This window comes from Coregonus clupeaformis, chromosome 2 (genome assembly GCF_020615455.1).
Source record: "Coregonus clupeaformis isolate EN_2021a chromosome 2, ASM2061545v1, whole genome shotgun sequence".
Classification (NCBI taxonomy): domain Eukaryota; kingdom Metazoa; phylum Chordata; class Actinopteri; order Salmoniformes; family Salmonidae; genus Coregonus; species Coregonus clupeaformis.
The window spans coordinates 8,592,990-8,604,527 of NC_059193.1; the positions used below are offsets into that span (position 1 = coordinate 8,592,990).

An 11,538-nucleotide genomic window follows, 5' to 3' on the forward strand; every position below is an offset into this window, starting at 1 on the left:
TTAAAAGTCTGAGTGGATTGTGATCATTGACAATAGGTTCTGAGAAGGACAGCTTGGCAAAATTGTCAAAAACTCCAGCCACCCAAGCCATAGACTGTTTTCTCTGCTACCGCACAGCAAGCGGTACCAGTGCACCAAGTCTGGAACCAACAGGACACTGTACAGCTTCTACCCCCAAGCCATAAGACTGTTAAACAAGACTGCTAAATAGCTAATCAAATGGACACTCTGGACTACCTGCATTGACCCTTTTTTAAACTACCTTTATTGCACTGACTCTATGCACATACACTGGACTCTACCCACACATAATTACAGTGCATTCGGAAAGTATTCAGACACCTTGACTTTTTCCACATTTTGTTACGTTACAGCCTTATTCTAAAATGGATTAAATTGTTTTTTCCCTCATCAATCTACACACAATACCCCATAATGACAAAGAAAAAACAGGTTTTTTGAAAGTTTTCAGACCCTTTACTCAGTACTTTGTTGAAGCACCTTTTGGCAGTGATTACAGCCTCGAGTCTTCTTGGGTATGACGCTACAAGCTTGGCACACCTGTATCTGGGGAGTTTCTCCCATTCTTCTCTGCAGATCCTCTCAAGCGCTGTCAGGTTGGATGGGGAGAGTCGCTGCACAGCTATTTTCAGGTCTCTCCAGAGATGTTCGATCAGGTTCAAATCCGGGCTCTGGCTGGGCCACTCAAGGACATTCAGAGACTTGTCCCAAAGCCACGCCTGCGTTGTCTTGGCTGTGTGCTTAGGGTCGTTGTCCTGTTGGAAGGTGAATCCTCGCCCCAGTCTGAGGTCCTGAGCGCTCTGGAGCAGGACCTCAGACTGGGGCGAGGACCTCTCTGTACTTTGCCCCGTTCATCTTTCCCTCCATCCTGACTAGTCTTCAAGTCCCTGCCACTGAAAAACATCCCAACAGCATGATGCTGCCACCACCATGCTTCACCGTAGGGATGGTGCCAGGTTTCCTTCAGACGTGACGCTTGGCATTCAGGGCAAAGAGTTCAATCTTGGTTTCATCAGACCAGAGAATCTTGTTTCTCATGGTCTGAGAGTCCTTTAGGTGCCTTTTGGCAAACTCCAAGCGGGCTGTCATGTGCCTTTCACTGAGGAGTGGCTTTCATCTGGCCACTCTACCATAAAGGCCTGATTGGTGGAGGGCTGCAGAGATGGTTGTACATCTGGAAGGTTCTCCCATCTCCACAGAGTAACTCTGGACCTCTGTCAGAGTGACCATTGGGTTCTTGGTCACCTCCCTGACCAAGGCCCTTCTCCCCCGATTGCTCAGTTTGGCCAGGCGGCCAGCTCTAGGAAGAGTCTTGGTGGTTCCACATTTCTTCTATTTAAGAACGATGGAGGCCAATGTGTTCTTGGGGACCTTCAATGCTGCAGAAATGTTTTGGTACCCTTCCCCAGATCTGTGGCTCGACACAATCCTGTCTTGGCGGTCTACGGACAATTCCTGTGACCTCATGGCTTGGTTTTGCTCTGACATGCACTCAACTGTGGGACCTTATATAGACAGGTGTGAGCCTTTCCAAATCATGTCCAATCAATTGAATTTACCACAGGTGGACTCCAATCAAGTTGTAGAAACTCAAGGATGATCAATGGAAACAGGATGCACATGAGCTCAATTTCGAGTCTCATAGCAAAGAGTCTGAATACTTATGTAAATAAGGTATTTCTGTTTTTTCTTTTTTTTATAAATTATCAAACATTACTAAAAACCTGTTTTCACTTTGTCATCATGGGGTATTGTGTGTAGACTGATGAGGGAAATGTTTTATTTAATCCATTTTAGGATAAGGCTTTAACGTAACAAAATGTGGAAAAAAGTCAAGGGGTCTGAATACTTTTCGAATGCACTGACATCCCAACACATACACACACATCACATGCACACAAATGCATAATGACGCCACACACACACACACACACACACACCCAGGCTGATGCTACTGTCTATTATCTATCCTGTTGCCTATTCACTTTACCCCTACCTATACGTACATACAGTGAGGGAAAAAAGTATTTGATCCCTTGCTGATTTTGTACGTTTGCTCACTGACAAAGACATGATTAGTCTATAATTTTAATGGTAGGTTTATTTGAACAGTGAGAGACAGAATAACAACCAAAAAATCCAGAAAAACGCATGTCAAAAATGTTATAAATTTATTTATCACCTTCTCACCAAGCTGCTTGGCGATGGTCTTGTAGCCCATTCCAGCCTTGTGTAGGTCTACAATCTTGTCCCTGACATCCTTGGAGAGCTCTTTGGTCTTGGCCATGGTGGAGAATTTGGAATCTGATTGATTTGATTGCTTCTGTGGACAGGTGTCTTTTATACAGGTAACAAGATGAGATTAGGAGCACTCCCTTTAAGAATGTGCTCCTAATCTCAGCTCGTTACCTGTATAAAAGACACCTAGGAGCCAGAAATCTTTCTGATTGAGAGGGGGTCAAATACTTATTTCCAAATCAATTTATAACATTTTTGACATGGGTTTTTCTGGATTTTTTGTTTGTTATTCTGTCTCTCACTGTTCAAATAAACCTACCATTAATATTATAGACTGATCATTTATTTGTCAGTGGGCAAACGTACAAAATCAGCAGGGGATCAAATACTTTTTTCCCTCACTGTAGTTATCTTAATTACCTCGTACCACTTCGACTCAGTACTGGTACTCCCTGTATGCCATGTTATTTTTCAATTTTATTGTTATTCGTTATTCACTATGTATTTATTTATCGTGTCACTATTAAAAATAAAAAATAAAATCTTTATCATTAAAGGACCCGTATGTAAGCATTTCACTGTTAGTCTACACCTGCTGTTTACGAAGCATTTCACTGTTAGTCTACACCTGTTGTTTAAAGAATGTGACAAATAACATTTGAGCTTCAGTTCATGACATGTAAAGCCCATTATTCAATAAAGAGATATGACAAAATTATTACATCTGGAGCAACTTTAAAGACATTTTGAAATGACCATTGAACATCAAGATATCTTACAGATTGTGCCTTCTAGTCCTATGTTTTGTCAACAGTGTCATTCATGTACACCACCAACAGCTAGCTCTCTCACCTCTCTCTGACCTCTCAGCTGTCCTTAAGACCCCTGCCGCATGTACAACCACGTATTCAAAAATAAATTTAAAATAATCTTGCTTGGGCCCAATTTCATGCAACACTTTTTTGGGATAGTTTCACCCTTTATCAGACATTTCCCTACACACTATCCCCCCCAAAAAATATTATTACTGACGACACCAGCACACTAGATGGCTGTAGTGAGCATACGTATTTTTTTGCACTGCAAGTAAAATCCTAGAAATTCACAAATGAAGATGGCGGTGCAAGAGACAGCTGCCCAACTCTCCATGGCTCTGAAGGTTCAAGAGTATCCCACTTTGAAGGTTTGAAATGGCTTACTTTAAAGAAAATCAAGACTAACCGATCGTGATGCAGGCATGAGCTTCAGATTTGTCAAACTAGGCACTAATTCCGATCATTTGGCTGGCCATTAGCTAGCAATCTAACTAGCTAGCTAACGACGTCAGGCAGGGGCAAGTTGGTTCAAAACAACGGGGCAAATGTCAGATTGAGGCTATGAACAGACTTGATGATGCATGATGATGATGTGGTGGTCAGATACAACATCCCAATCCAGTAATTGATTGTCAATTATTGAGAAGATTGGTGTTTTACAAACGTGGTTATCTAAAAATATACAATTCTGCCACGTATCTTATGCTAACTTGCTAGCTAGCCAGCCAGCCAGTTTAATCAGCTGATACCTGTCGGATAGGCTAGCTAGCTTTAGCTGGTTCTCTGTCCGACCATATTCCGTGGCGTGTGAAGTCAGCAATTCATCAAGCTGCACGCAATAACGTTAACGTTACTTGGAATTGGATGGCCAGCTCGTGTGTGAACACGTTTCCTCTGTCACTGACGCAGATTTGAAAGCTAACATGTCTGCCTTAAATCAATTTAATTAACTGAACGTTAGCTATCCACGTTTGTTTCCAAATTCAACATAGCTAGCTGTTAGCTAGTATTGCGTACCTATGAAATCAACATGCCATGACAAGGATGGTTCCTCTCCAGCTGTGAAGTACAGCGTCACCAAAAATATTCAGATGTAGCTAGCATGCAAGCTAACTAAGTTAGTCGCAAATCCAAAGCGACATGAATTCTAGTCAGTTGATCGTTTACAACTGTATAATTATGGTATTTACGTGGTCAGTGACTAACTATAGCTATAAAAAAATGTTAGAAGCTCGCTAACCAGCGCAATGACATCAAAGTACTACCTCGACATTACAATATGGCTGAGAAGGTCCAGTCTGTAGCCATATCACACTGCGACACTTATTGTTCTGTGGCTGCTGCTAGACGACCGTATGTTTGCTTTCTTAGTCGCCATTTTATCTGAATATTCATTTAATTAAATTAGGATTGTAAGAGTAGTTCTAAGCCATTTGAGTGGTTGTTACGTTAATTCGCATAATAAGACATGATTGATATTATCAGAGCTGAGGCCTTAGTAGCTTTAGGACACACTATCGGGAGTCTATTGGTTGGACTCCCTGAGTTGTGAATCATTCTGGTGGGTGGCAACGGAAAATAACCCAACCAAAATATAGCCCGCTACACCAAAAAAGGTTTCCTGTCAAACAAAGGCATATGTATAATCTCTAGGAACTCTACTTACCAGATGTAAAGTGAAATGTGACTCTTGCTATCAAAGTTGGTCCCCCCTTTTCTGCTATAACAGCCTCCACTCTTCTGGGAAGGCTTTCCACTAGATGTTGGAACATTGCTGTGGGGACTTGCTTCCATTCAGCCACAAAGCATTAGTGAGATCGCTCACTGATGTTGGGTGATTAGGCCTGGCCTGCTATCGGCGTACCAATTAATTCCAAAGGTATTCGATGGAGTTGAGGTCAAGGGTCTGTGCAGGCCAGTCAAGTTCTTCAACACCGATCTTGACAAACCATTTCTGTATGGACCTCGCTTTGTGCATGGGGGCATTGTCATGCTGAAACAGGAAAGGGCCTTCCCCAAAACTGTTTCCACAAAGTTGGAAGCACAGAATCGTCTAGTTTGTCATTGTATGCTGTAGCGTTAACATTTCCCTTCATTGGAACTAAGGGGCCTAGCCCAAACCATGAAAAACAGCCCCAGACCATTATTCCTCCTCCACCGAACTTTACAGTTGGCACTATGCATTGGGGCAGGTAGCTTTCTCCTGACATCCAACAAACTCAGATTCGTCCTTCGGACTACCAGATGGTGAAGCGTGATTCATCACTCCAGAGAATGCGTTTCCACTGCTCCAGAGTCCATTGGCGGCGAGCGTTACACCACTCCAGCCGATTCTTGGCATTGCGCATGGTGATCTTAGGCTTGTGTTCGGCTGCTCGGCCATGGAAACCCATTTATAACAGCACTTACAGTTGACTGGGGCAGCTCTAGCAGGGCAGAAATTTGACGAACTGACTTGTTGGAAAGGTGGCATCCTATGACTCTGCTACGTTGAAAGTCACTGAGCCTTTCTATTGCCAATGTTTGTCTATGAAGATTGCATGGCTGTGTGCTCAACTTTATACACCTGTCAGTAACGGGTGTGGCTGAAATGGCCGAATCCACTAATTTGAAGGGGTGTCCACATACTGCTGTGTATATATAGTGTAGCTTTCATCTGGTCAGTCTGTCATGGAAAAAGCAGGTGTTCATAATGTTTTGTACACAATTGGAGGTTATCTCAGCAAGGTATAGATCAAATAATTGGAAACTTCAGCCAAATAATGAACCCTAAATGGTCAGAATGGACTACAGAAACCACATCACGTAGCTTTTGCATTGATCATATGTACAGGTACCATATGAAACTCTGAACAAGCGCTTCAGAGCTGCACAGAAGAACATTGACCGGGAGACGAGTCACGTAACCATGGTGGTGGCAGAGCTGGAGAAGACCCTCAGCAGTTTCCCAGTGGTGGACTCTGTGGTGTCCCTTCTGGATGGGGTGGTGGAGAAGCTCAGTGCCCTGAAGAGGAAGGTAGGTTCAGACAGTTGCGCTCTGAACAGTTAGCATTGGAATGTTGCTGTGCAGAGTTTTTTTTATTTACAGTGTTCCTCGTTCAACCCCAGATAGCTTAGCTACCAATATTTCAGCCAACTTCACATTTGCAAATTTCTTAAGCACTTGTCAAATCTTGTACATGTTTATTGAGGGATTTAAAAAAAACAATGATTTATCAACATAAATTAATCGAAGCAGTCAAATAAAATAAAGAGGACCCAGCAGAGCAGAGATCCAGTACTGTATGCAGTAAGTATAGAACATGTGAATGTTGCATAGGCTGCTGAGTCCATCCAGGCGGAGGATGAGAGCGCTAAGCTGTGTAAGCGGAGGATTGAACACCTGAAGGAACACAGCAGCAACCAGCCAGCGGGCGTCAACGTCTGGAAGAAGAAACGAATGGACCGCATGATGGTAGAACACTTGCTGCGGTGTGGCTATTACAACACAGCGGTCAAACTGGCACGGCAAAGTGGCATCGAGGTGCGTCCCACTTCTATCCGTCAATATGTCATCTTATATGCATGGATACTATATATAGTTCCTTATTCTTTACAGCAAGAGTCTTTGGTAGTATCTCCAATGGCTCCTAGCATTGTAATTGTTTAGAGAACTACATTTGCTGTGTGGTGTCTCTATTTAATATGACCCCGCTTTCTCCCTGTCCTTCAGGACCTGGTCAACATTGAGATGTTCCTCACAGCGAAAGAGGTGGAGGAGTCACTGGAGCGACAGGAAACCGCCACCTGTTTGGCCTGGTGTCATGACAACAAGTCACGCCTCCGCAAGATGAAGGTGAGGCAGGAGATTATGCCATGTCTGTTAGTAGATCATGATTTACATTTCTTTTTTTTACATTTTAGTCATTTAGCAGACGCTCTTATCCAGAGCGACTTACAGTTAGTGAGTGCATACATTTTCATACATGATGTCTTGTACATTATATTTACATATTAACTCTTTGATGCTTCTCCTTCCAGAGCTGCTTAGAGTTTAGTCTCCGAATCCAGGAGTTTATCGAGCTCATCCGACAGAACAAGCGCATGGACGCCGTCAGGTAGGAAACCGTTTCTGCTGACATTGCACATACTGTAATAAAATATTCAGGTTAACGTTGAGACACATTTATAGTTAAAATGAGAACAATCATGATCCATGTTTTTCACAGACATGCACGGAAGCACTTCAGTCAAGCAGAGGGGGGTCAGCTGGACGAGGTGCGGCAGGTGATGGGCATGCTGGCGTTCCCCTCAGACACCCATATCTCCCCTTATAAGGTAATACCGTAGTAATGCCCTAGCCTGTAGTGTGCATATGCCGTTGTGTATGTTGGAATACTGCAGGCCTGTGATCAGTCTGATTATCTCTTTGTCCATCAACCCTCACAGGATCTCCTGGACCCTGCCCGCTGGAAAATGCTGATCCAACAGTTCAGATACGACAACTACAGATTACATCAGCTGGGCAACAACTCTGTGTTTACCATCACCCTCCAGGCTGGTCTGTCTGCTATCAAAACTCCGTATCTTTTCTGGTCACTGCTCTGTGGTCCTTAGTTTAGCTGTTTCAGCCAGTAACATGTAGTGCTCTTGTCATCTGCTTGTTTTGGTGATGCACATTGTCTCCTTTTGGTTGCGATGGCCAGGTCTCTCTGTAATTACGTATCCAAAACTGCACATCAGACATACATAAAATTCAAGGCTCAATGTGTTCTGCCAAAGACCTCCAGCTGTTAAGTACTGGAATGTAAAGTGAAAGATACAATTTTAGCCCTTAACCTTTCTGCTCCTAGTCAGTGCTATAAGGAGGATGGCACCTCTAAAAACCCTGACTGCCCCGTGTGCAGCAAGTCCCTGAACAAACTGGCCCAGCCCCTGCCCATGGCACACTGTGCCAACTCCCGTCTGGTGTGCAAAATCTCTGGGGAGGTGATGAATGAGAACAACCCACCCATGATGCTGCCCAACGGCTATGTGTACGGATACAATGTGAGTCTCTACATCTCACACATTTTATCTTTGCAATGGAGTAATAATCATTGTTTAAATTCATTATTCATTTTAATCATTTGTCCTTCCTTTCTCCAGTCTCTTCTATCCATTCGTCAAGATGACAAGGTGATCTGCCCCAGAACCAAAGAAGTCTTCAGCTTCTCCCAAGCTGAGAAGGTGTACATCATGTGATGTGATGGATACACCTGCTCTACTATGACCAGCTGGTCCAGTCTGAGTGCAGTGGATCCCCCAGCAGAACCTCTAGCCCCAATGGCAATGCTCCACCATGTGACTGAGCCGAAATCACCCCACAGCCCACCTACCGACCTCTCGTCCTCGACCTGCCAAACCTGCCTCCCACTATGGAGAATAGTCCCAAATCACCTTGGGCAGATTTGTGAAACTGGACTAATTAATTAAGACTTTTGTTTTTAAAGTGTTGATGTTTTGACTTTTATTTTAACCTAGAGTCCAACCGGTAGTGTGGTGCGTTATAACTCTGTATTGCTCCAATAACATAACAGGAGTTTCTGCCTTTTACCTTAGTTAAACCAGACTTACTTCAGACTTACAGGCTGACCACATAGGTATTTGCTACATAATGGCACTAATTTCATGATGCGCACAATTTACATCATTTCTATGTAGCCATGTTGGGGGGAGGGCAATAAATAGAAATTCTTTGAAATTGGTCATGTTGTGTTTGTCCCCCCCTGTGAAATCTGTGATTGCAGATCTGGGACCATACACTCGATCTTGTAAATACTAGAGAATTGATCATTTGTGTACAGATTCAGGTCTCTCAAAATGTTAATGAGAAACATTTTATGAACTCCATAGACCTTCCACTGATCAGACATGAACAAGCACACTGTTGTTGCTTGGGGTATGTCATGGCAACCTTGCACACAGACCTACAGTATACTCTATACACTTTTGTGTATCATAGTGGATTTGTGTCTTGCAAGGGAACATGCCAGGTCTTCTCACCACCTGAAGAAGACATTGACAAATGGTCTAATATAGTAGAGCTTACAAAAGACTTACCTTTTTCCAGTGTTTTGTATTAACCAGTGGTCTTCATAGTTTGTGTGTGAAGATTGGAGATGCATTATCTTTTCCCCACCAACAAATGGATGGGTTAATTCATCACTACTTTTTATATTGATTTAGTTATACAACTCTGATATAGTCAATTCAAAATACTCAATTATTCTATCTTTTAATTTCATGTTTTTCAACGATTAACATTGTGCATTGTAATTAAAGAGGATAATTATGATATTTTTTTGCTCTTCATTTTTTATGATCTAGTGCTGATTTTAAGACATTTTGTATGACTAACACAAATTGCTGCAGATTTCACAAGGGGCTACAGTTGGTCCAAGTTGTTCCTTGAGATTACCACGGGTAATCTTACCATATGATTCAGTACCTACCATCTATCCCACTTTTTCTTCATCTTGGCTGGTTGCTTCTGAACTGTTTAGTATTGTTATTGTCGAGAGACCGTTTAGAAACTGAGCATGCATGTTTATATTGGTAGGATAGATTGATTGTTCATGACCGATTGCTGATAAAAGATAACTACAATTGGTTCCTGTCTTTCTTTCTCTCCATCCAACACATCTCCATAAACGTTGGTGTGCTGCGTTATCAGACTGAATATGATAGTGAGTGATGAATACGCGGATTGGTCCATGGCATATCTGTAGTCTGAGAATGGAACACTGACATTGATTTTCCTTATAGTATTAATATTCCTACTATTAAAGAATGGTTGTTTATGACAATTGGGTTGACATTAGCATATGTTTAAGGAACCACATGGAAACTTAAAACGTCAACGGGTTGAACCATTGACAGTAATAGACTAAGGGTTGAACATGAACACTTCCTGAAACAGGGCCACGTTCAGTTGCCAAAACGTTCTCGAACGTCGCAGATAGAAATGCCATAATTAGAGTACCTGATTTCTTGTCTATGTCAGAGGCATGTTTGTTCTACATAACATCTATCTGAACGTTCCAAAACGTGTTACAGAGTTTCTAAACACGGAGGCGCAACATCGCGAGACATCCGGGAACGGTTGCGAAACAGACCAAGCCAGAGTTCGGGGTTTCAGAAATCAATGATAGAAGTGGAAAATTCTTCCTTAATTGTCAATTTTCTCTTAATCTAAAGGCAAAACCTAGATTCGAGACATTGTCGTAAGTAGTTGAACATTGTATTACTCCAACCACATGAAAGTGACAAACTTTTGAGTTGACGGTTTGCACATGCGCAGTTCGGCGCGAGACGACCGTTAGACCCGATTACGTGTTACTACGCATGAGTTTCACATCGCCTACAAATTTGATCGGGGATTTCTAGTGGAGAATCAGTTTCTGCCTGCCTTCATACCAAAGATCTTTTTATAACTAAACCATTGGTTTCTAATGGGAACAAACGAGTCATAGTGGGCTGAACAAGCAAGGAGGTGGGCAGAGCCAAGCACGAGCTAGCGATCCTATTGGCGCATTCTAGCAGACATCTGCATATTTCCGTTAGGGAACGCCTCCTCGTAAAGGGCGCGTCTGCAATAACTCAATTCGCCTTTGCACTCCTAAACTTTTGCAAAGAGTAAAGTCTACAAAATGTACTACCACATTTGGTAGTGAGTGGAACCGCTAAGCGGATGCTTCACATTTATACATCCGGTCAAATATCTGTCTCATTGTTCTATCGTGTGTTCATACTGTACTGTATTTGGGTGTGTCCTGCTTCTTTTCTTCAATGAGATTTTATGGCGGTTGGCATCCAATATGTTGCATTTTACCGCCACCAACTGGACTGGTGTATAAATCAATTATACTTTGTGACACAAAATGAGGAAGAAATGTACCCTAATAAAAAATCTACCACCCTATTCCACTAATATTAACCCGTTATGGTCCTACACCAGGCCAACGGCCTGGGAGGACCGGACACCACCACTCAAAACACCCTGTAACTTCTGAAGTCAAATGTCGTACACCCAAGTACTCCTCTGCAGCTGCCACCACAATGTAAGAGCGACTTACAAATTCGTGCATTCAATTTAGGATAGCCAGGGGGACAACCACCCTTTTTTTAATGGGGGGTAATAACGATTACTGTTATACTATTCCAGGTATTCCTTAAAGAGGTAGGGTTTCAAGTGTCTCCGGAAGGTGGTCATTGACTCCGCTGTCGTGGGGGAGCTTGTTCCACCATTGGGGTGCCAGAGCAGCGAATAGCGTTGAGTGGGCTGAGCGGGAACTGTGCTTCCGTAGAGGTAGGGGACTAGCAGGCCAGAGGTGGATGAACGTAGTGCCCTCGTTTGGGTGTAGGGTCTGATCAGAGCCTGGAGGTAAGGAGGTGCCGTTCCTCTCACAGCTCCGTAGGCAAGCACCATGGTTTTGTAGTAGAT

At 43.0% G+C, this 11,538-nt stretch overlaps 1 protein-coding gene across 1 annotated transcript; it reads left to right on the forward strand.

The window, feature by feature from the left end:
* Positions 1-3,337: 3,337 nt before the first annotated feature.
* LOC121586625 (E3 ubiquitin-protein transferase MAEA) lies at positions 3,338-9,701 on the forward strand. The gene is made up of 9 exons (XM_041903486.1): positions 3,338-3,442; positions 5,908-6,090; positions 6,394-6,597; positions 6,787-6,909; positions 7,095-7,171; positions 7,283-7,391; positions 7,503-7,636; positions 7,907-8,102; positions 8,202-9,701. The coding sequence occupies exons 1-9, from the start codon at positions 3,368-3,370 to the stop codon at positions 8,295-8,297; spliced, it is 1,197 nt and encodes a 398-aa protein (XP_041759420.1). The 5' UTR covers positions 3,338-3,367; the 3' UTR covers positions 8,298-9,701.
* The last annotated feature ends 1,837 nt before the right edge of the window (positions 9,702-11,538 follow it).